We start from the raw sequence: 25,776 nt of genomic DNA, 5'->3' as shown, positions 1-25,776 counted from the left end.
CCAAAGGTAAAAAATAAAATACTAGAAAAGTTTTGAATATTGAACTCAAGTTCAAAGAAATTAAAGGAAAATTAAAAAGGGTGAAAAAAATGCATCAAGAAGGAAAAAAAAAAAGGTCAAAGAAATCGATTTTTCTGAATCAAACACGATTTTAATCCCGTCAACTGCTACCCGGTCTCACTAGATGACTCCAACCGGGCAGCTCTAGCCGATCGCTCCGGTCCGAGTTTTTCCCAATGCAACGACCCAAAAGGCAAAGAAAGAAAACTTTCCATAAACTTTCAGACCAGGACTTCTGCTCCATGGTTTTCCCGATTCGGGAAAATTATGCATTTTCCTTTTCACCCCTCTCATTGGCTGGCGTCTGATTCATATCCATAGTTTCTCCATGAGAAAGGGACCTTTTTGCTTTCCCTTTTGCTCCAATTGTCACTAAGATTTGGTTCCCCAAAACCCCACAATTGCATTAGGGTCTAGGTTTTCTGGGTTTTTTTCTCCATTCCAGCGGTTGTCTTCATTTCATGCTGCTGGAGAAATGAAGACATCCTAGATTTCTGCGGTGATTGATCAACAAGCAAAGCTGTGAAGATGTCTAGGCAATCAACAACTCCTGCTTTTCACAAGTCCAAGACACTTGACAACAAATATGTAAGAATTCTTAGAATTCCCACACCCTTTTTGTTTACTTTCATGATCCCAATTTTGCTTTTTTGGAGAAAATTCTTACTGAAACTGTTAGATGATCTTTGTTTGGAGAATATTGGGTTTCATGATTCAGTCGGTGCTCGGGATTTTATTGATCAAATTGATCAATGCGCAATCAGTTTTATTGATAAGTTAATCACATTGCACTTCTTTGTGTGTGTGCGCGCGCGCGTGGGGTGGGAAGTGTTTGGTTTAACAGTTTAAAGTTTTTGAGCAGTTGGGTTTTGGATTTTAGCAAATTTTCTGGCAAGAATCTATGTGGAAGCCAATGTAGGTTTCGTTTTTGTGTTGCATTCATTTGTTTATGCGTTGAATTCTGCTTGGTGAAGATGCTCGGCGATGAGATTGGAAAAGGAGCATATGGGCGAGTATACAAAGGCTTGGACTTGGAGAATGGAGACTTTGTTGCTATTAAGCAAGTCTCTCTGGAGAATATTGCTCAAGAAGACCTGAATATTATCATGGTATACTTAATTACTGCCCCTCATTCTCTGTTTCTTTTGTTTGTGTTTTTTTTGACTGCTCTTGCGTAAAAGATAGTTTGTTTTGTACGGTTAATCACAAAAAAGGAAAAAAAAGGAAGGGTAGAGGAAAAGGGGATAAATAAACTGATCCATGAATTTGGGCAGCATAAATTAAGGAGGATTGGATGGATGGCTAGAAATATAATTGGCAGAATTAGCCAAAAAGGCAGGTCTGGGTGCCTAAAGATTAAAGAGGGCAGAGTCTTTAAAGGGCATCTGACCTGAATTTTTTTACCTATTATATTACACTGCTAAATGTCCAAAAAAAATGTCCACACGTTGCACCTTCTACAAAGCAACTGATACCTTTTATCTTTGCTTTTATTGCTACTTTCAAGTTGTATTGTCCTTATTGCTTGTATGTCGGTCTAACAATTTCCAGAAATTTTCCTCATTGACTCCTTTCTCTAAACTCACAGTAGTCGTAGTTGTATTACCGTGCACTTTTAATCTGTGGGTTTTTTGGTGACCTTTGTTTGCGTAATTAAGTTGCTCTGTGAATTTCATTCCCCATGACACGGGATGCGAGTTTGAATAAGCTAAGTTGCTTCTCTCTCTCTCTCTCTCTCTCTCTCTTCCCCCAAAATTTTTCTTAGTATTATTGCGACTGTAAAGGCATGCTTTGCCTAACTAAACTGATGCAGTCGACAAGGAGCTCTAGCAGTGTGATTTGCAGCAAGAATAGATCCATTGAGTGCCTTTATTAGTCACCTTGCTTAAGTTCATTTGGAGGGATAAGAAGTTCTTCACCTTTGCTTAAGTCCATTGAGATTTAGTACTTTCTAGAAATTTAGGTCTGGAGGGATAATTTGGTCATTTACTTGATTGCCGGAAAATTCAAAATCGTCTCATCGAGTCTTTTTAGTTTTGTGTTAGGTTATGAGTTGAACTTGTCACTGTTAAAGGAAGTTATATAGCTACTTTCCTTTCCTATTTAAAATAGGAAATAGGAGTTGTGCATGTTTTAGGAAAGTTTATAGCTTATGAGTGCTTGTCTTCAGATTCTATTGTAGGCAGCAAGATTGATGTATAAAGAGCCCATACTCTATGTGTACTATGTACATATTTTTATGAGGTGCACACCCTTTGCCAGGTCCCAATGAATCTGCTTTTGTAAAAAAGCACTAATGAGTAGAGGAACAAAAGAGCTACTCATAACAGGTGAAAGATCTGTTTTCCGAGGTTATGATTGGGAAAAGAATTTCAAGGCTTGTATTAGTTGCTTCATATTCCATGCATATATGTACTAGCAGAAATTGGGTGGCGTAGGGGGATTTTCTAGAAATGCTACTTTTGTGTTTTCATATTTCAAATGTTGATAGAGTATTTTTTTCATATTCGACTCACTAATCTTTTCTTTGCTTTTTGGGTGATATTATTGGTTCGATTTGTCGATGTTGCAGCAAGAGATTGATTTGCTTAAGGTAAAGTTTACTTCTTCAGCTTCTTGTGAAATATGTGGACACACAAGTATTTTGTCAAAGTAATTAGATGCCGAATGATAAAATAACACCTTGCTTGTCTTTTGTGTTTGTTACACATAAGCATTTTGGTTGACTGACAATCTTCCCTGCTGCTAGTTATGAAAGTGCCATCTTTCCATATATTATCAGAAGATGTCCTAGCAACAATGTTTTAAATCAGGCAAATACAAAACGTTTTAAATCCACATCAGGCAACAATATGGAAAATCATTCAGTGGATTCTCCAATAAAATAGGCTGCTCCACTGCATTGTTATCTGCTTTCAAGCTGCTTCCCACATCTATGTCTATCATATGAGTGGAGTTTCACAGTTTTTTGCTTTAACTTTACAGAACTTGAATCACAAAAATATTGTAAAGTACTTGGGATCTTTGAAGACAAAGACTCATCTCCATATTATTCTTGAGTGAGTATGCTTAAGGAATTTTCTCACTGTATTTTTAGGCTATTGTAGATAAATGCTTTTGACCTTTTTTACCCTTTTTGGCAAAGATATGTGGAGAATGGTTCACTTGCCAACATAATCAAGCCCAATAAATTTGGACCCTTTCCAGAGTCTTTGGTTGCTGTTTACATATCTCAGGTTTGAAAGAGAGTTTATACTTAAAACCTTCTTTTACTACGGTTTCAGTTATTACACTCGGCTCATTCATTTGCTAGGTTTTGGAAGGATTAGTGTATCTACATGAACAGGGTGTAATTCATCGGGACATCAAGGGTGCAAATATATTGACAACCAAAGAGGTACTATGGCTGTGTTTCGGCATTTCTCTGCTGTTGCATCTCTTGCTTGCACGCCTCTTGTGTTCATTTCTATCTCTGGCTATAGATGGGATGTTTATAGATGGGATGTTTATCTTATTTTGGGACACAGTCACTGGATCCTTTTGTATTTCTCTTTTTGTCTTAAGAAACTCTGTGGTAGTTGTCTTTGTAGGATTTAACCTGTCTTGGTAGAATGCTTAAATGATCTTGTGCTTTTAGGGTCTTGTCAAACTTGCAGACTTTGGAGTTGCAACGAAACTAACAGAGGCAGATGTTAATACACATTCAGTTGTTGGGACTCCATACTGGATGGCTCCTGAGGTACTTCCTAGCTCAATTTTTGGCTTATCTTCTTTTTGTTCTTCACATTAGTGTTTTCTACTTTCATGGTGTGTGCTTTTTGGCCTTGGTGATCAACCCTTTGTTGGCTCATCGCTTACCATTTGGTGGGTGTGTGCTATTCTGGGTACCCATTAGGCCCCAGGCTCCGTGTTTCTTTTTCATCCTTTTAATTTTTTCTTTTATGCACTCTTTCTTCTTATTCATCTCTCTCTCTCTCTCTCTAAAATTACTCCTAAAGCTCAAGTGGCCAGCCACCCCCGCCCGTTGGAATTTCCCCAGAATTTTGGTGGCCACTGGTTACTATTTAGGGTTTGTGAGTCTGAGGATGAACAAGAAAAGCTTATTTTGTGAACAAAATGATGTGATATGGGTTGTTGGGCATCCATTAGCATATCTAGCATGGCACCTATGGCTTGCCAAGGTCCATTTTAAGTCAACCGAGCTAATCTATCTACAAATTGGTTGCTCACAGTATTGTGCCCTTATTTGTGTGATCCTGTTTAAAACCTAACTCTCTTGACCATTTGCCATTTCTAATTATTAATGTAATTGTAAATAAATAACGTGGGTGTAGTTATTTTCTTCTGACTTGATGTACACCTGATGATATATCGTGCAAGCAACTTTAAATGGTTATATTACCCATGACTCCTCAGTTTCCAACAATGTAGTCTTATTTTCCTATCCTTTCGGGTATGGGAAATTTTCTTCATCACTCAATGATCTATCATGTTTTAGATCTGCGTTGTGCTGCGTGCTGGATATTGGCAGGAAGCTAGAATTTGTGCAGCAGATTAATAAAAATCTCCTTGAGAACTTTAATGTTGTGTGGTGAAAGGAGCAAATCTGATAAATATAAATAGAAAGGTCTGAAATGGGCCTTCTGTGTTCTTACAAGGATGCACTGAGTGAAGTATGAAATGATTCTTTGATGGAATGAAGCTTGAGGAGTGCAAGGGCATAAGGGGTAGGAGAAGTTTCTCGGGGATATTAGGGGGTGTTAGAAGTTTTCGAGAGCATATAAAGTCCAAATGACAGGTGTGCTTTTTAAGCAATAGATGCTTTTTTGATGTGATGGATTTTGAAGTATGTAACTTAACCAGGGTAATGAATTTATGCTGTCCGATGTTGTGATAGTTATATCTACACTGGGGATTGAAATCTTCATAATAAAATTTTTCAGGTCATTGAAATGTCTGGAGTTTGTGCTGCATCAGACATTTGGAGTGTTGGATGCACTGTTATTGAGCTTCTCACATGTGTACCCCCATATTATGATCTCCAGCCGATGCCTGCTCTCTTTCGTATTGTGCAGGTTAAGCTTTGTCTTATCTCTGTAGTTATTTGTTGCTCTGACAATGAGAAAGCAATGCTTTGACTCTGTAGAACAGGTTTTAGTCCTGCCAATTTTGGGTTCAGTGGTATTGCTTACTAATTAATATGACCAAGTAAAAACTGTAAGTTTTGCTCCAGAAATTTTTTATGTTGATTTTATTTCTCACCTTTTTCAGGATGACCATCCTCCTATACCAGATAGCTTATCTCCTGCTATTACAGATTTTCTGCAGCAATGCTTTAAGAAGGTGAGATGTAAGAACAACAGTTTTACCCATTGCCCTTGCTACTTTTGAATTTTCCTATCAACAACTGGTTTGACACTAAAGGTTGAAATTTTTTTAAAAATGTCTATATAACATGCTTCAATGATTTTCAATGCTACTAGTTGCTTGTGCTTTGTTATTAAAGGCTAAGTGTCAACATAATTAATGTGGTGAAGGAGTGCATCCCTGTTAAAGCATGTAAAACTGTGTTTAGTACATAGGGAAAAGATTGGCAATTTTAGTACGAACCATCAAAAGGAGGCAAGTTGGAGCCAAATTTCTGATTCCACCATGTGACTCAGTGGTAGAATTTGGTGACAAGAGGTGGCTTGCTTATGTAGTGCCTTAATCTGTCTTGGTTTGTGGCACTTTATTTATTTATTGTATTTCTTGATCCCCACCCACATGGTTGGGAGAAATTAATCACAGGAAACTTGTAGCTGTGGTCCATATGATTTAAGAAGTTTCTTACAATTGTTAATGCGTTGAATGGAAAGAAAGTTTGCACCTGTGAGCTACCTCAGAAGAGTGAATTTTTTTTATTATGCAATCTTATGACGAATCCCTGCCTCTGACATTAAGGATCATCTGTCAGGATGCTAGACAAAGGCCTGATGCCAAGACATTACTTTCACACCCTTGGATACAAAATTCAAGGCGTGCTTTACAATCATCGCTTCGTCATAGTGGAACAATAAGGTAGATATTTGAATTGTTTTCCCTTGTCTCAATCTGTTCAATAGTAACTGCCTATGCCCAGCAGGCATTCCTGCATAAAATATATCTTACTGTTATTTAACCTCTATTTCTTTCTTGGCTTTTAAATTTCATAAATGAGGCCTAAGATCTGTATTATTGCAGATCATCTGTATTGAATTCTAGTCCTCTTTTTCTATATGGTCATTTATTAAGGGTTTGTGCAAGACTTATATTTAGTTTTTCGAAACAATCTGGAGCTTCAATTATTAAATCATAATTTGCTCATGGTCGCATCAACCTTGCTACTCCATTCCCCTTATGGATACAAGGAGGTTACATGTTATTATCAGCCATTTTTTGTTTTTGCTAGATAAAAAAATTCATACAATTAATGAGAAACAGCAGTCTTGTATTATTTTAGGCTGCTAGAGGTAAGACCAACAATACCCCGTTGAGATAAGGACATGACTGTGTTTAAACTGAGAATAACTGTTTAGGAACTCAAAACTTCTTTTCGGTGAACATGTCGTAGTGTTAGTGTCATTAAATGATATGACACACTCAGAGGAGGACATTGACACAGTACAGTTGGATAGCGACCACTATACTGGGTGAATGAGTTTGTGGTGACATGCCTTAATGTCAAAATAATGACTTTGATGAATAAGAAATTTTGTGTATGGATATTAGTTATCTGTGATTTTTTTAGTTGCTTGGTCATGTATGAACTTATATGCCCATTTTTTTTGGGCTCATAGGAACTTGTACTTTTCTTGTCTTATCTCTGTGTGTGACTTTACTTAAACTTCTGAGGATGATACTCTAGTACTTACCCAAAAATGCATGTTCTGGTTACATATGAACTTCATTACTATCTGTCACTGTTAGTCCGGCCCCCTTAGTCACAACTCATATCTGTTAATGACTGAATGTCACAGTGAACACTAAACTCTTTAAATCTGGTGCATTTGGTGTGAAATACATTACGATATGCTTTTACTGTTGTTAAACTTCAGCATAGAAAGAGAAATGGCAGGATGCCCTTTTTAGATTGGAAGAGACTACACTTTGGTTAGATTATCACATAGTAGGAGGTGATTATATGGAAAATCTTTCTAGCTTTGAGGGATATAGTTCAATGAGAGCATAGCTCTAGTTTTGCATCAATCACCGGCGTAAGCTACCTATTCATGTCAATAATTGTACAAATTCTGTAATAACTACTGCTTTATGGTTAATTTTGTAGGTGTACAGCTCCCATAACCTTACCTAAAGTTTCTAGTAGGACCTTCCTTCTTGTTTTATATATTACATTAACCTCCACTGTCAGCCTTTTTAGATTTTTTTAACCCATAATTAGTAGTTATCATCACCACTGATCTCTTTGCTAACATCTCTGAAATTACAAAATGAACCTTTTGCTGTGATTAACATGTTGTGGATGTTTGTGTAACATGAAGAAAGAAAATTACTTAACCTAAAAGAAGAAGGGAGCTCTTGTTATCATATTAAACCTTGAGGGAGGTCGGTGTTATGTGCCCTTTGATATAAAGTTTGTCTATGTTCTGGACATCAGTATGGACCACCAGGATGGAACTTCTACTTATATTTTCTGTAGAAAATTTAAAGGGTTTTTCTTTAGCGACTTGGTATTGTCCATATGAAACGATTTCTTGCTATTTTTTCTGTTGTTTTTTCGTTTTGTGCTTTTTTTGTTTTTTCGCTGCTACCTTGTTAATTTTGTCCAAGTAATACTTGAGTAAATCTGACTCCAATTGGTTGGAGATCTACCCAAAACTTTTCTCTATGATTCTTATTAAGATGAAATGCATTATAAGTAAGTTGCTTACATGGAACACAAATTTTGCTGTATATCAGAAAATCTGAAATAATGCACAAGTAGGTCCCTGTGCAGGTAATCAAAGTCTTGCAAAAAATTGAGGTTCCATTTGAGCTTCATTTTAGTTCTGATTTGGCAAATATATTTACTGTTTTAAGATTTTAACGCCATTTTACATTAATAGGTAGACAACCACAACTAAATGATGTTAAAAGATAAGGCTTTCCCCAGCAAAATATACAGAGACATAAAGACTTAAAATTTCTAAATATATGGTGGTTTACAAAACAAAGCTGGATGGATGTATATGGAGAAAAATTTACTTTCAGCATTGTTGAAAAATTATTTGTAAGACCACTAAATAGTTTATGTTAAGGGTTTCTATAGTACGACAAAATTATCTTTTAATTGCGCATGAAGTGGTGAGGTAAGAAAAACTAATCAATCAGAGATGGGTCATAAGCGTGTCTTCATGTGCTTCATGAGTTGAGGAAACTAGAATTGGTTAGTTTTCTGACTTGAAAGCCGTACACCGATTAGATCGGGATATTTTAGTTTAGCTTTAAATGTCAGGCGGACAAAAGATATGCTTTTGATTCTCTGTAATATGCCTTATTAATATTTTACCACTTTTGTTTGGATACAACTTATCTGATTTGCTTTTGCATTCACGCTGTACTCATCATCTTTTGTTTTTTTCTAGTGTTGTTTCATTTCATTATTCTATGTGCATTGAGTGGCTCTGAAACAGATCTAATAGTGACATTTCCTTTCAGAAATATAGAGGAAGATGATTCAGATAATGAGGAAATATCAAATGGAGATGATCAGAGCAATGTTGGAGACGTTTCAGCAGAGAAAGTAAAAATTTTTAATATAACTGAATTTTTAGGAGCACGAATTCTTCTTTTCAGTTACTCATAATGCTCTGAAAACATATGGTATAATCACGTAAACTTAGATATATCCTATTTGATGAAACTTGATGGTCTTTAGGGGTCTAGAAAGGAGTTGCTATCATCAGAAGCTGCTGAGGTTTGTACATCATCAGACAAAGATGGATCTGGCGGTAATCTTTTTGAGGACAGAGCAGACAGTGCTGAAGATGAAGCTGTATCAGATCAGGTCCCTACCTTGGCTATCCATGAAAAGAAGTCCATTGGGAGCCACTCAAGTAGACATGCTGCAGGTGATGAGACTGCTCCTAATTTGAGTGAGCATCAGCCATCCTATCCTGCTGTGCAGGACAAAGTGCTCATGAATGGTGAGCGGGAATCTTCTGAATTAAAAACAAAAGCTGTAGTGTCTGAAAAGCTTGAGGAAATCGAAAATAGTGTAAATGGCAGGCATGATTCATTTGCATTTGGAGTAAAGAGCCAGGATTCTAATTCACGCAAGGTAAAGCTGATCCAGCTCCTGTTTGTGTCTCCATACTTGTAGAGTAAATACATTTTTTTGCGCTTTTGTTGGGATATACAAACATCATTGTCATCTTTTTGTTGTATGAGCTAAGGTATTAAGGAGGCACATATCATTAATTACTTTTTACCGGAAGAATGGAGAGAAGATATTACTGGAGAAGCAAAAGTTATTTCTCCATCCTGGAATAGGAGTTCTATTTTAACCCACATCCCCCGTAGCCCCTAACAAAAGGGGAAAAAATTGAACTAATAGAAAGGAGTTCAAATGTTGCCTTCTGCAGAGACCGGCTAATTTGTCATCGGAAGTGGCTGGCTATTTTTCTTGCTTTCTCTTGTTGTTTACCCACTAACTCGATTAACAGCTTTTAGATATGTGGTTGTGTCTAGAGATGAGAAAATTTCAGGCGATCTCCCTCGTAAGTTTGATCTTAACAGGAAACTATAAGAAAATATGACATGCTGTGATTGTGCCTCCAAATTAGGTAGGTTTCAGCACCAATCGATAGTTCATTTTGTAAGGTTTTGGCACTATGAAAAAGCTTCCCTAGTGTGACTGCAAGATCGGCAACTTCTCAAATGTGGATCTTTCTTGTTTTGCTATACAGAAAAATTTCTCTTATACATTACATGGTTCAAATTCTTTTGTCATCTACCTCTGCCTTTTCCTTGGGAGGAAGTGTTACTGCAGACTTAAGGGATACCATTGGACACTTAATTTTTCCATAAAGCAAATTGTCGTTGACCTTTTGGGCCTCATTTACATGTGTGTATACATCTATAGCTTCTATCCACTGCTAAAATTCTCAAGTGTGTGTTTCTGTCATCAGTTTGTCCATAAGTCAGGGCCTTGGATCTAATTGTTTAAGTATCAGACTCTGTTCAACAAGTCAGAGACCTTGTATCTAATTTCTGAAATATCAGACTCCGTTGAACGAATTTTGTGTTACTGCTTTAATTCTGAGTAATGTTTGACCTTGTTAGCCTTGGGGTTCCTCCCACAATTACTGCAAAACACTGAACCCCATTACGACAGGCTCCATTCCTATCCTTCTCATAACAACCCAAAATCAGGATCAAGTATGCTAACAATTGGCTTAAAATTTCGCAAATAGAATAGAGGGCAACATGGATGCTGAAGTTTGGGAATCCCAAGATAAACTTCAAGACTCTTAATTTCTTTCTTTAGTTCTGAGGAACTTGTGCAAACAAAGGTTTGTAAAACATTCTTGGACTTCTAATGTGATTAGCTGCCTCTGATAACATGCTAGTGGTGGTGGAGGGTTCAAGGAGGTAGATGTTTAAAGTGTGGTATATGTCTGGAATTGGAAACCCCCCCCTTTTTAGCGCAGTGAGTGTGAAGTGGAGTGGGGGTAGATATAAGAAAAGTTGGAAAAGGTGCTAGTGGATTTTCAAAGAGTGCCTGAAGGTAGCGAATAGCCAGCATAGATAAAAGCTCAACTAATATTACAAGGTGATTTTTCTTGCCAAATTCCAATCATTTTTTTTTGTGTTCCCGGTGCACATAATACTTTTTGCATGTGGGTTATCCAAATGATCTTGGATTCTGAGTGGTTTGCATCTAATAATACACTATCCTGAAAGGTGTTGTTAATAAGTCCATAGTTGGCGCATTCATGTGTTGTTTATGATACTACTATTTTAGTAGTATTCATGTGTTGTTTATGATACTACTATTTTAGTTTATCATAAAGGAAGATAACTGGAGGGAGGGTCTCGAGTGTAAAGAATTTTAGGTAAACATCAATTTTGCTCCGGCTTTAGTCTCACCAGGAAGAAAATGGATCCAGACTGCAGGCATTTCAATGGAATGCTGCTTGGATATGTTGGCCTCTGTCTATGCATTATTCTTTCATGTTGTCATTGGATGTCCATCCATCTGGTGTGAATAATTAACTGTAAAGAAACTATTGAGGTTTGCCATCCTTGAAATACTTGACAAAAATTTAAATTATGCACAGGTAAAATTGATCATTCAGTGATGTGAATTTACACTGTCCTGTGACTTAACGCTGGAAATGTCTATTAGATTCTATTTTTTCTACCTGTATGTTGTATTTCACCGTTGCCACTTGCTCTTCTTTGCTCTATGCGAATGGTCATGTTATCTGGAAACTAAAAGTTGAGAATTTAACACAATTTCTCGTGCACTTTTTGGTGTATGATCACTTTGAAGGCTGTCAAGGCTTCAGTAATCTCCAGTCAAAATGAGCTGAGTAGATTTAGTGACACTCCTGGAGACGCCTCCTTGGATGATTTGTTTCATCCACTTGAAAGAAATCTTGGGGATCGTTCAGCTGAAGCCTCAACATCTGCATCTTCATCAAATGTAAATCAAACTAATGTTGACTCTGGCAAGAATGATCTAGCAACAAAATTACGAGCTACCATTGCACAAAAAATGGAGAATGAAACTGGGCAGGCAAATGGTGGTGATCTGCTTCGTCTGATGATGGGTGTTCTCAAAGACGATGCTATTGACATGGATGGTTTGGTATGATTTAGCTATCATGTATTTGCCTGGATGTTTTAGTACCTGTTCCTGAAGCACTTGTTTCTTGTAAATTTGCATGCCACCAGGGTTTTGATGATAAGTTGCCAGCAGAAAATCTTTTTCACCTTCAGGTACTGTAAAATTACTCGTCCTACTAATCTGTGTGCTTAATGTCTTCTGTTTTTAGTGTTTCTGGCTGATTCTGAACTCATTAGGATCTATATGGTACTGCCATTGCATATTTTCCCTTGTTATGGGAAAGAAGTTGGTTGGAAAATTGTGTTATCAGCTGGTGGATGTCTGAAATTGATTATAAAACAACCTGTTTTACCAATTGTGAAAGAAGTTGGTAAAAATAGTGAGATCAGTTGGCAGATGTGTGAAATTGATTCTTAAAAGCCTATTTGCTCTACTGCCAATTTCTCACCTATATCAGTGAACCAGTGACTACATTTATGTTAAATCTGGAGCACTTGGGTATGGTGTCGTCAGATTTAAACATAGTGCTACTTAATATCAGGTTGGTCAACTTTGATATGTTTGACCAATAGGTCCAATTTTTGCCAGTGACAAGTGGAACAATTTAATAAGCTAATGAGAAAAGAAAGAATAAGATTTCCTTTTAACAAGAAATGCTAATTGGGTTCAAGGTCAAACTATTGAATTCTCAAATATGAGAACAGTTTGTTATATAAAGCTCGTTTTTGTATCTTAAAATTAAATCTATGATGTTGAATTCTTTAGGGCCCAAGGATTCTATTTCAATTATAATAGCAAACTGTTTCTTTTCTACGGCGATAAATGCTTGTGGTCTGAAATTGTTATTGGAATTTCTTTTTGGATATTTTTCAGATTCTGAGTTTGTGATGGTGTTGGGGGTCAAGAAATTAGTCGATCAATTCTGGGACTTCTTAAAGACCTATGGACATAGACTTCTAATTGTAGCAATTAACAATATGCTGTTTGAGTTTTTTTTTTTGAATTATTTTGGGTGTGTAATTCTCTTGTTGACCTCCAATTCCTGCCTTGACTCTGTCTCTGCTTGTTATCTTGTAATATGAATTTCTGGAATGTCTACCCCGTTCTGCTGTACCTACTTGAATGAAAACGTAATCGTGGTGTCCTCTTTTGTTACTTGTTACCACTTCCATTGGAAAGAAAAAGGTAACCAAAAAAATAAAAAAAGAAAAAAAGGTTTAAATGCCTGTGAAGCTACTCTAGTGACTTGTTCTTTATTGAGATTTTTATTTATGCATGTTGCATTTGAATAGTTTAGGTTGACTTAAATTTGGTATTTATCTGTCAATCTCCCCACCACCTGCCACTATACCCAAAAAAAATTGGAGTGTGATAAAGGCGGCAGCTTATTTGGTTGCTTCTCTCTGTAGGCTGTAGAGTTCAGCAGGTTAGTGTTGTCATTGAGGCCAGAGGAACCAGAAGATGATGTTGTAGCTGCTTGTCAGAAGTTGACTGCTTTCTTTCACCAAAGGCCTGAGCAGAAAATTGTCTTTGTAACTCAGCATGGTTTACTTCCTCTGATAGAGTTACTTGAAGTTCCAAAAACTCGCGTACATTCTTTTTCTTTTTTTCTATAATTCTGTGCTATATGTTTTACAATACACTCTCTTTCAGAAGATAAATCATGAGATGTTGTAAAGTATCTTTTGACTCTGCAATTTCAGGTAATATGTTCCGTGCTGCAACTTCTAAACCAGATAATCAAAGATAACAGTGACTTTCAGGAGAATGCTTGTCTTGTGGGTCTTGTAAGTACTTATACTGTTCCCTGTAACATGTTTTACTTTAAGAATAATCAACTTTAGTAAACTAGTATTGTATAATACTTACTGATGCAATAATCACTGCAATGAAATGGCCTGAAACAGATTTCATGGGCCTCATAAATCAGTGGATTTTATACTCTTTACATTGAAATTTTATCTTCCTTTGAGTGGCTGGTAGCATATATAGACCTGTAGCTATTTGCGAAACTGATACTGTTAAACTGGCGGTTTTGTAAGTCTCTGTTTGCTTCCAGGAAACCAGTGAGTAAAAGGAAACATATCCCTGCAAAAAGTTTTCTCACGTTTAGTTGTGGAAGAAACTCTTAAGGAAAGGATTTGAAGGAAATTGTTGTTTTTCCCTCTTTAGATTTCTTTACTAAAATGGTGGAAAGTGATTAGAATTTGGGTTACATGCAGATTATAAGGTGTGTTGGAAATGTAAATCGGGTCATAAAATCTAACTAGAAATTAAAAAAAAAAGGAAAAATCGAAGATAGAGAGAGAAGAAGAGAGACAAGGTTGGTTCCCAGGTGCTAGGGGCTGGGAATCAATGCTCCAAATGGCTTGTTCCCACCCAGATTGGCCACCATAGTTCAATAGAACAGTGGCTGCTGCAGAGAGGCTAAGACTGGTGCCTGGAACAATGAAGAAGGAAGAACCTTGATATTTTCAGTTTTGACCCAAACATTCAGGTCCATGTAGTTAATCCCATAAGAGTTTTTCTTTACTACATTACTTTCTTAACTTTTAGAGTGATCTCACATTTTAAAGATTCAACACTATCAATTACTAATATTTCCTCAAAACAATTTGAAGTAAGAGATTATCACTTTTATGTACTTATTAACATTTCTAAAAATTTGTAATTAAGAAGGTTCAGTTTTCAAAAAAGAGAATTGATGCTGATTAAGCCAAATAAGTGGTTATCTTTTTGTTCAACACTTTTCCTTTTGCTTTTGGATAATGCACAATCCAAACTAAGAAAAGAAAATTGACGTGGTAGGATTTATTCTCTTTCACCTTTGCAAGTACGGTAGTGAAGTTTTGAATGAGGTCGTCAAAATGGTTTTTGTTGGGAAATTGAGAATTTGAAAAGTATTTTGCCAACTCATTTCAATTGGTTATGTCCAGTAATTGTTAATTTGAAAGAAAATGAAATAAAGAGTGTGTTTAGATTGCTGAATTATTTCAGATAATATTTCTCTTGCATCATAAACATATTTCCCAATCCACTTTTTTATATTTCCAACTACCTTTTTGTCTCGCATACATAACATCCCAAAAATTGCTACACTAATTATTCCAAATAATATCTCACACGCTCTTTAACATCCCAAAAAATGCTACCTTTCAAAGATTTTTTCTTTTTTGAATTTCCTTTTCAAGATCTGCAAACCATACGGAAACTTACTTTTTAGGAAATCAATTTCCTTTACTAGATTGCTCCGTAACCAAACAAGGTCAGGACTTTGGAATTTTGAAGGAATTTACTTTCTTCCTCCATTTCTTTTTCTCACTAGGCTCAGAGTCAAACAGTGTCTAATAGATTGACAAATGCTCGTGTGGATGCCAGGTTCCTCAACCACTTCTTTCAGTTGCTTGACAATCGTCTTCTTCATCACGAGTCTATAGTCACTGACTGTAATGCCTCTCTTAACCAGTTTAACCTGAACATAAGCACTAGTCAGAATAATGTTCAACATTTTTCACTCCCTTGTAGAGATACATGCTGTATGACATCCTAACCTATTGATTATTGAATTTAAAATTTGCTATTTACTTCTTTTTGAAGATATCAAGAGAGGGAAGCAAAGTCTTGAGGGGGATAAATTTATTCCAATTTACTTGGAGATGTCTAGAGACTTGAATTTTGATTTGAACATGGATTTACTGTTGAAATATATTGACAGATCCCTGTTGTAATGAGCTTTGCTGTTCCTGATCGTCCTCGGGAAGTTCGTATGGAAGCAGCTTATTTTCTGCAGCAACTGTGCCAGTCCAGGTAAAATTTTCCATGCTGTTTCTTTTGTTGGTGACTTGGTAATTTGCATGAAATCTAAGCGTTTTATTTTGTGCAGCTCCTTGACATTGCAAATGTTTATTGCTTGCCGTGGGATTCCAATTCTTGTGGGCTTTCTGGAGGCGGATTATGCAAAATATAGGTGTGTACTTAGTTTTCTGTAAGAAAGCAAACACTGTGATTTTCATCTTTAGCAAGTTTCTTTGACATTGATTAATATAAGGTTGAGCCTGGTAATGGTAAGGTTGCTTCAAAGGGTAACCTTTCTACCTGCAAGGAATAGTTTGTGACTCTACTTGAGACTTGCTGTGATGGGAGCCTTCTGAACTGGATTTTCTCTTTTTATCATGATACGCTCCCAGGGATTCTGGCATTAATCTACGGAAAGTTTTTGTTAAAGGATAAGTTTTATTAAGAATCCTGGAAGCATGGCCAGAGAATATGCTTCTCTAGACCAGTTTATGGCAATTGAAATCAGTTTATTCTGCATAGTAAAGTGAAGTACGTAAGTTGAAGGAACAAGAAGCCCTGTTGGAGAATAATAATAATTGGGTTAATCTGATGGATAAAATAAAGATAAGATAATCTGATGGTGACTTGGACAGGCATTCATAAGTATACCATGAACACCTTTTTCTCGCCAAGTGACCTTGTTTTTGTTTGGATCCTGGAAATTAAATTTAGTAGAATGTGAATCCAACGACAGTCCCTGTTTCTCTTTGGAATAAAAAATCTGACCAAACAAATACATAAAATATGATAAAAAAAAATCTGATGACTAGCATACAGGGAAGTAATAAGAACTCATAAAAGGATACTGGTGCATGATCAAATAAATACATACGTACAGTTAGTATAATAAATTGTATTGATTGCCCTTAGTTGTCCATGAATGACCAGTTCTATCATTCTGTAGTTGGGACTGGCTGGTTATTATGCACTTACATGCCTAAAAATGCGTTTGCAGATTGACAGCAGCTCAAAGCTTTTGGTACCAAAAGAAAAAAGTGCTTTTATCTGTTATTAATTTACGGAAATTGTAAATGGCTTGCCATATGAGGAAAATTGTAATTTACAGTGAGAAAGTACATTCTACAATTTGTAAGTCCGGGACTGGTTTATAAAGTTAATTTTCTTTTCTGCTAATGTGGATGCAATGATTTAGGCTGTTTGAGGGAAACATTATACATGTAAAGCAGGTAGATGTTGCATAAGCAGAAAAAATCAAAAAGCAATTATTTGGCAAATAGCTAAATGATTGGCATTCATATCTTGAACCCTCTTACAAGACTATTTGATGAAGATGATGGTCTATAACCAACATCCCTTGCTAACAAATAAGTCCAATGGACTTTTTGATTACATGTAAGTTTGAGCTAGAAAACTATTTCACTCCAGATACAACTAACGAGTAGAATATTAAATAACACATTGATAGGTGACTATGTAATATGAAAAGCTGCATATAAGCAGTGAATCAATATGTTTATTAGACTTTGTAGATTAATGTTCGCAATGCACTCAGAAGAATTCCTTGAGATCCGGTGACTTTTTGAACAGTTGATACTTCACTTCCAGTCTTGGGATTACCAACTTTGATTAGACTGTTGGTTTTAATATTACACCAGTTACTAATTAATTCTATTTCTTTTCTGTTACATCCTAATCCAGGGAAATGGTTCATCTAGCTATTGATGGCATGTGGCAGGTATTCAAGCTTCAACGCTCAACCCCTCGAAATGATTTCTGTCGTATAGCTGCCAGAAATGGTATATTACTTAGGCTGATCAACACTCTTTATAGTTTAAATGAGGCTACTCGTCTAGCTTCTATATCTGGTGGTGGTGGATTCCCACCAGATGGTTTGGCTCCACGGCCACGTTCTGGTTCGTTGGATCCTTCCTTGTTGCAGAGTGAGGCATCACATTATGGGGTTGATCAACCTGATCACTTTAAACTTAAGCATGGAACATTAGATCATATTTTGCCGGCTGGAACACAGGAAACAGCACGGGCTTCAGTTTCACAATCACCGGATGCCAGATTCTTTACTCTTGAAACTGACAGACCGCAGTCAAGCAACACTACACTGGAAGCTTCAGGCAGTTCAAAATTGTCTGATTCAACACCTTTGGACAAAGTAATCAGTATGGCAGCAAAAGAATTTCCTGTTGCTAGTTCGAGAGAAAAAGAGAGTACAGATCGATGGAAAAATGATCCTTCCCGTATTGAATTTGATCCAAGGCAGCCGAGAGGTGCTGGTATGGCAAATAGAACATCCACGGATCGGCCAGCAAAAATGACTGAGGGTGCACCAAATGGAATTTTTTCAGCAACTGCTACCCAGCAAGAGAATGTTCGGCCTCTTCTAAGTTTGCTGGACAAGGAGCCACCATCACGTCATTTTTCTGGTCAGCTTGAGTACGTACGGCATCTGACTGGGCTGGAGAAACATGAAAGCATACTACCTCTTCTACATGCATCCAATGAAAAAAAATCGAACGGGTTAGAGTTTTTGATGGCTGAATTTGCAGGTACTGGAATTAGTCTTTAAAAAAAAAGAAAAAGAAAAAGAAAAATAACAGTAATAAATTAACTTGGTACCAAAATCTGCTCTCTCGTTGGGAAAATCCAAGAAGGAAAGTACCTGAAATTACTTGGATAAGTTGCTGTATGTTATCCTTCCTTGGCAATTTTTAGTGATCAGACATATTTACATAATCATTGAGGACTATTATAAATTCCTTGTCAAGCAGTGCCATTCATTTATTACATCTAGCTGCAATCTGAGTATGCACTGGCTGTTTTAGTTCATGCATATGATCTTATAATTTTTCTCTTACATTTTATTGAACTTTGCATATTTGAATGTAGATGTAATTATTGCAAGGTGCATTGCCGCATTGCAGTTCTCAACTTGTGCTCCATGAAATCCAAAGTAGTAATTCTAATTGTATTTAATCACTTACGGTGAAAACATTTGAAACCAGATTGTAGGGGAAGAATTTGAATATTAAGCTATAGACAGAAACTATGAACAATTAGTTTTAGCTATGTTACCCGTGGACTCTTACTTGCGCTGCCGTACATGTCTGGTTAACTTTGCAGTAGAGTGGCTGTGTTGGTGGGACTCCTATACCCTAATCCGGTTAGAATTTGTTTTTTGGTGCTGTCAAATCTATTACAATGATCTGATTTTCAAGGAAAATGGTTAAATGCTCTTGGAAGGTTGGCTTTAACAGTGAATTTATGTTCTGGAGGTGCTCCTAAGCATGAAGATCTCAGGCATATTAATTTCATTCCAGGACCTTGTGTATGCCCCATGACCCAAGGCACCCGTCTACCCTAAAGAGAAAAGCTATAAAAAATAGAAAAAGCAGCTTGAGAGATTATCTTCTTTTGGTTTTTAACTGACTACATAATGCTTCATTTTGAAGGAAAGCTTCTGCTGTTTTCTTTCTTTGTTTTTCTTTATTTTTTATTTGACTGTGATCTCCATTATTTGACATTTGTAAAGCTTTTCTGTGAAGCATTTTTTTTAGGGTAAAATACAGCAAACCTCCTTGTAGTTTGTGAGATGGTCAAAAAACCTCCCTATCATTTAAAAGCACCCATTGAACCTCCTTATACTATGGACTAATCTGGAATTTGGATGAAAAACATCCAAATTAATGGAGAGTGAGTCACACTCGCCTAATACGTGAGTAAGATTGATCACGTTGATTTTTCTGCATAAAAACTGATTTCTTCTTCCAATTATACCCTCCTTTTCTTTCTTTTTTTCACTTTCTTTTGCTTTCCTTCTCCCAAAATCAGAAGGTTGCCCTTTTATCCTTTTTTCTTTTCTTTCGTTTCATCTCTTTCCTCTCCCGCAATCAAAACAGAGACTGCAGATGCACCAAAACACCAACGCCCCTCACAAGCACGACCACCGTGACCACCCTTTCTCCTCCTTATATTTATCTTCTGTTGCAGCAGCAGGGGATTCTTAAGAAAGTTCATTTCAAACTTTGGCTTCTTCTCCAATAGAACTGTCCTTGCAGCAACACCTTTAATCTCTTAAGTAATTGCCCTTAGCCCATTCTTTGGTGACCAGATTTGACGCCATCACCATTGCCATCGTGGTCACCAACTGATACATAAGGTGGGCAGAAACCCAGATGGATTTGAGATATGAATCAAGGCAGCCTCACAAATTTTCTTTTAATCCACGCAAATATCTGACTTTTTGTGTGTAATTGGTGTCATATAACCATTTTATTGGTCCAAAGGATTGTTTTTATGTAGTAATTTGTTGGGTTTGCTTTGTTTTTGGACTGAAATTAATAGTTTTGCCTATCACTGTTCATGCCTATATTTGTTACTGTTTGCTTGTTTTTGGTCAAATCTGATATCATAATCATGATCTAAGCTGAAATTGGATTTGAGGGTGTAATTTTTGTTAAATTCCACCACTGGTGGTAGCTACTGGCGGCGCTGCTCCCTACCGTCGCTGCCGCAAGATCTGTAAATAATAATAATAGGCAGAGGAGGAGAGAAACTTTGAAAATTTTCACCTTGACTCATAAAGTCTGCTTGTAAACCCACAAAGATGATGATGGATGTGGCGGCAGCGGTAGAAAAATAATGAAACTGCTTTATAGCCGGAGAAGATGAAGAATGTTTTGAAATTTTAGTTTGGCCCCTCAATTTTTTTCTTAGACAATTCAAGATTTCATGAATTTAGATGAAATCTGAGACCCAATGGTGCTGAAGATGATGATGAAGGTGATGACCACGGTAATCATAGTGATGGCGACGATGGTGGCGATGGCAAGGTGACAATTGCTGGACTGAAGAAAGGAAGAAAAGGAGAAGAAAATGGAGGGGAAAGGAAAACAGAAAAAGGAAAACAAGAACAAAAAGAAAGGCTATGGGTTCTGAAATCTGAACATCATCCCGTTGGAGAAGACAGCAAGTTTTTAGAATTTGTTGAATTAACCCCTGAATTTTACTTTTTTTCTTAAATGAAGTGAGAAAGTTTTTAAAATCTTTAAGTAAAACCCAAACTAACTTTTAGTATAGTTTGAAAACAAGGTTAATATAGGAATTTTATATTTTTCATCAAAGTGGATGATTCCGTTCATTGGCCAAATTAGTCCAAGCCACGAGGGGGCTCTTTGGGAGTTTTTAAACAATGAGGAGGCTTTATGACAATAACCCAAACTACAAGGGAGTTTAGTGTATTTTACCTTTTTTTTTTTATATGATTGTATTTCGTGTGAGTGGCATCAATTTTTGTTTTTGATATTGCATTCACATTTTATTCTCCTGATGGTTGGCTCTTGGGTACAGAGGTTTCTGTGCGTGAAAGGGATAACAGTAACTTGGATTCATTACCCAGAAATTCATACAAATCAGCAAACAAGAAGGTTGGACAACAAGCAACTATTGATGGAATGGCTTCTACATCAGGATTTGCATCTCAGACTGCATCTGGGGTTCTGTCTGGCTCTGGGGTTCTAAATGCTAGACCAGGGAGTGCTACATCATCAGGGTTGCTTTTTCATATGGTATCACCTTGGAATGCTGATGTTGCCAGGGAATATCTGGAAAAAGTGGCAGATCTTCTTCTTGAGTTTGCTCGGGCAGACACAACTGTGAAGTCCCATATGTGCAGCCAGAGTTTGCTTAGTCGTCTCTTCCAGATGTTCAATAAAATAGAGCCCCCTATTCTTTTGAAGGTAGAAGAATGTTTTTATTGGTGGCATGGATTTTGATTTCTACCTGGATCTGTTTATCTGATATTATTATTCTTGCATTACTTAGTTATTGAAGTGCATCAATCAGCTATCAATGGATCCACACTGCTTAGAACAACTTCAGCGAGCAGATGCAATCAAATATTTGATTCCAAATCTTGATCTTAAAGAGGGTCCTCTTGTTTCTCAAATACATCACGAGGTAAGTTCTTTACATTGTGCATGAATGGAACAGTCGTTGCTCCTGAGTTGAGGACCAAGGTTCTGGACAATTTTGAACTAGTAGTGCATGGTTCCTATCTTGTGGACTTGCAACATTAAGTGGATTGAAGTAGTCAGAGGTCTTTGCCCTGATAGGGTATATAGTAGGCTATTCTTGAATCTGTTGGATCTTTAATTTGGAAAACTATTGACATTTGCAGTGGACCTAGTACATGTTACTTATTATAGGACATCAAAATTGTTTGCTTGCTGGAAGATAGACTTAGCCTGTGCTTTGTTTTCTTTCCTTTTTGTTTTTGATGTGTGTACGTGCGTGCTTTTTTGTGCTTGTGTACTTGCAGGAATGTTATTGGACTCAAGATTAAACTTAAAAATTGAAACCATTAATTTGTGTGAAAGTACTACTACTAATTGATTTGTTGAAATAACCTTGATTAGGTGCTTCACATGTTAAGTTTGGTAGTAGTGTGATTCCTTAACTTGCATTCATGCAAATCTGTTCATGATTGTGAATAATAGTGCCTTTTTTGTGCCTAATTTGATATGCATATCAACAGGACATTCTGTTTAGCTAGCAAATATAGGCTCCAATTTGATGGAGCTAGTTTCAAGAACATTTTTGGAACACTTCAAATATGCCAACATACCAAGTTTTTGTCTCTGACACATTTACTTAGGAAACTGCTACAGAAACTATTTTCGCAAAGCATCTCCCAAAACAATCATTTTTTAGAGGTTTCACATCAAATATGTGAGAATGTGAGTGTGTGAGTGATCGATCATATCTTGTATGAAGTACAGCTGGATGAAAGAGGGTTTACCATTTGTTGCTTCAAATGGTAGGCCTGCTAAGTTATTAGACCTTAGACAGCTTATGTAATGAGGGATAACTGTATCAATCAAGTACCTTTCTTAGGTTTGAGAAGTCTAAATCTTTTCTTCCCTTCTTCCTCTTTTCCTCCATTAGTTCTACTCCTGAAATTCTATTTCATGCACACTGTCAGTAATCAAATTTCTCTCCAGTTAGTCAATCTTTGAAGACACCAAATAGCTGCCTCTGAGCCCAACTTTTGAACTAACACAGTATTTCCGCAAGGCTTTACACCCCCTGAATACCACCACGTGCTGATTTAGCTAGTTTTGGTGCTTAAGATTGAATGCCTGCATCGGTTGATTTTAATAAAATTATATCCAGTATTTCTGGTGTCCTCTCTCTCTCTCTCTCTCTCTCTCTATATATATATATATATATATATATATATATATATCTATCTTTTTTTCCCCTTCCCTCTTTTACAAAAGTTGCCAGCACATCACTATCAATGCAGTGAAATATGGTGTTTCAAATTTAAGTGGAAAAGATTTCTATGCAGCCGAGTCATACTTGTTATTCTGCTTGTAAGGTTCATTGGACAGCCATATATGGCGCTTAACCGCTGATTTTTGTGAATTGAAGGTCCTCCATGCACTCTTCAATCTCTGTAAGATCAATAAGAGGAGACAGGAACAGGCAGCAGAAAATGGGATCATTCCACATTTGATGCAATTTATCATGTCTGATTCACCACTAAAACAATATGCCTTGCCTCTGCTTTGCGATATGGCCCATGCTTCACGTAATTCAAGAGAACAGTTACGGGCTCATGGTGGGTTGGATGTGTACTTAAGCCTGCTAGAAGATGAGCTCTGGTCTGTCACGGCATTGGATTCTATTGCTGTTTGCTTGGCTCATGATAATGACAGCAAGAAGGTCGAACAAGCTTTACTAAAAAAGGATGCTGTGCAGAAACTGGTCAAGTTTTTCGAGAACTGTCCTGAACAGCATTTTCTGCATATATTGGAGCCTTTCTTGAAAATTATAACGTACGTGTTTTCAAATTCATTTTTTAGCATGCTATGTTCACTGGTGATTATGAACTCTGATTTTGTCTCTTAATTGTTTTTCTCGATTGGTTTCTGAGAAGTTTTCGAAAGGTTTCCTGATCGTGCTTTCTTACTAGCTGATGGTGGTTGAGAAGTGGGGTGTTTTCCACATTCTCTACATCAGCATATTTTTCCAAGGACCTGTACATAAAATGGGTTCTGTAATGGTTTCACTGTAAAAGTATTACCTGTTGACATTTCCTCACTATACATTTTGTATGCCTTAACCAAGCAGTTAATGTTGAAAATATTCTCTTTGCAAGTAACCTGTCCATAATGTGTGCCAAGTACTTCTAGGATGACACAGGAGCAAATAATCTAAAAAATTTGCTGCTGAAATGGGTTTAATATCATATTTTAAAATAATCGAGTCAAAATGCTTCACCTTTGATAGAGTTATGAAGTGTCTCTTAGTGCCATCTGGCTACAATTGAAATTTGACCTTTGGGATCAGTTTCACTGATTTGTTTTTGATTCAGGAAATCTTCCCGAATAAATACAACTCTTGCTGTTAATGGCTTGACGCCACTGCTGATTTTAAGGCTACACCACCAGGATGCTATAGCTCGGTTGAATCTGCTGAAGCTAATAAAGGTTGGTAATATGACTATTCTTATGCCACAGCTATCTGTGATTTTTTGTTAATAGTTGATATTGTTTGCAGTTGTTTAATATGTTGACCAAGGACTCTGTGTTCTTTGGATACAAAAACTTTCTTGCTAATTTTTATATTGTAGTTTTGAGTAGAGTCTAAGATATACCACTCAAGCCAGCTGCCGAAGGGAAAGGGAAAAAGATTGATATACCATGTTGGAATAAAAAGAATCGCATTACCTACTTATTTCTTAATATCTCTTTAGAACCTCAAACGTGTCATTTTATGGGGCAAGGGACCTCAATGGCTTCCTAGTATTTAAACGCCTGCATTTTACAAGAATAAGAGGTTGAGGAGTCAAAATATTCCAAAGAAAAACCTAAAATAGGAAGAGTGAAGCAAAGCATTTCAAGCTAAAAATTTGCTCATGCATTTGTTGAGTTTTAACCCTTGTCAGTTTGCTGCTGGTTTACCTTTTATCTGTGGAAATTCTTTTTTCACTAAATGTAAATTACTGTGTGTGAATATGAACTTTTGCAGTCATTTTATTTCTATAAAAGCTGGAATTATTTATCTGTCCATGCATTGGCTTTTGGAAGATCACTTCCATTTTCTATGGGCGCTGGTGACTGTCTTGCCTGTGCCTTCAAAGTCTTTTTCAAAGTTTCCTCTACTGTCTTTCACTTAAAGCTTTTCATGCTTGTTTACTTATATACCTGCCTGGAAGTGAATGGAAATTCCTAAACCTATCTGGTTGCGATGAGGAGTTTATTCACCATTTCATGTCAATTGAGGCTATCATAGTGTTTCAACCTTTTCACTTTGTCTATTAATAGAAAGATGATGGGTTGTAATATGTTGGCACTTTGATCAAATTCCTCTGCTCTGCCAATCTTTGGTCTGCTGAAATGAAGATTTTTCTAAAATCCTGACACAGTTTGGCCTATCTGGTGTGTAAATTAAAATGTTAAAATGTTGTACCAATCTAGTTGTATCTCATAAGACTTGTGTAACATATATAGCAACCTGGCCTTAAATGGTATCACTTTGTTTTGTACCTGTGTTGCTTTATATTTGCCACAGTCCTCACTCTGAGCTCTCTCTTCTTAGGCTGTATATGAGCACCACCCTAGACCAAAGCAACTGATTGTGGAGAATGATCTTCCATCCAAGCTTCAGAATTTAATCGAGGAACGTAGAGATGGGCAAAGTTCTGGAGGACAAGTTTTAGTGAAACAGATGGCTACTTCTCTGCTTAAAGCACTTCATATCAATACTGTTTTGTAATTTCAAGTGTTTGACTATTGTCTTAATGCTGTGCACTGTATAGCGTGCAGGGTGTAATTAATTCCAGTATATGCCCCAAATTTTAAATCTTTTTTTTTGCCTATTTATTTTACAAAATTCTCACGTTTAGCGTCCTAAAACACAAGTCATAGGTATCCTTTTTCGTTTTTCTATTTTAAATATCTTTAAATAGCTGTTTCAGAATGGTGCTTATTAGCCACCTAGGTTGCACATCTCTCTCTTGTAGAAAGCTTTTGATTTAGTGTATGGGCATCTTTGTGTAAATGTAAGTTAATCTCTTTCCTTGGCTT

General features: G+C 36.7%; 1 protein-coding gene across 1 annotated transcript; it reads left to right on the top strand.

The window, feature by feature from the left end:
* The first annotated feature begins 275 nt into the window (after positions 1 to 275).
* Positions 276 to 25,776, top strand: LOC113698146 (MAP3K epsilon protein kinase 1-like). Its single transcript, XM_027217851.2, has 24 exons — positions 276 to 648; positions 1,035 to 1,169; positions 2,633 to 2,653; positions 3,046 to 3,119; positions 3,206 to 3,296; positions 3,374 to 3,457; positions 3,698 to 3,799; positions 5,004 to 5,135; positions 5,332 to 5,403; positions 6,017 to 6,120; positions 8,737 to 8,821; positions 8,957 to 9,358; positions 11,576 to 11,893; positions 11,980 to 12,024; positions 13,282 to 13,461; positions 13,576 to 13,659; positions 15,588 to 15,679; positions 15,756 to 15,839; positions 17,369 to 18,231; positions 21,032 to 21,420; positions 21,506 to 21,640; positions 23,117 to 23,523; positions 24,063 to 24,177; positions 25,289 to 25,776. Exons 1-24 carry the CDS (start codon positions 589 to 591, stop codon positions 25,463 to 25,465), a joined length of 4,251 nt encoding a protein of 1,416 aa, XP_027073652.2. The 5' UTR covers positions 276 to 588; the 3' UTR covers positions 25,466 to 25,776.

This window comes from Coffea arabica, chromosome 7c (assembly GCF_036785885.1).
Source record: "Coffea arabica cultivar ET-39 chromosome 7c, Coffea Arabica ET-39 HiFi, whole genome shotgun sequence".
NCBI classification, from domain to species: Eukaryota; Viridiplantae; Streptophyta; class Magnoliopsida; order Gentianales; family Rubiaceae; genus Coffea; species Coffea arabica.
The sequence above is the reverse complement of the archived record's forward strand: the minus strand, read 5'-3'. Positions and strand labels throughout refer to the sequence as shown.

Bases quoted from the DNA above. Each gene is read 5' to 3' on its own strand.
- LOC113698146 (XM_027217851.2), top strand. From the start codon at position 589: ATGTCTAGGCAATCAACAACTCCTGCTTTTCACAAGTCCAAGACACTT. The intron at 13,462-13,575 runs GTACATTCTTTT...CTGCAATTTCAG, and splicing joins TTGAAGTTCCAAAAACTCGC to GTAATATGTTCCGTGCTGCA. The intron at 21,421-21,505 runs GTAGAAGAATGT...TGCATTACTTAG, and splicing joins AGCCCCCTATTCTTTTGAAG to TTATTGAAGTGCATCAATCA.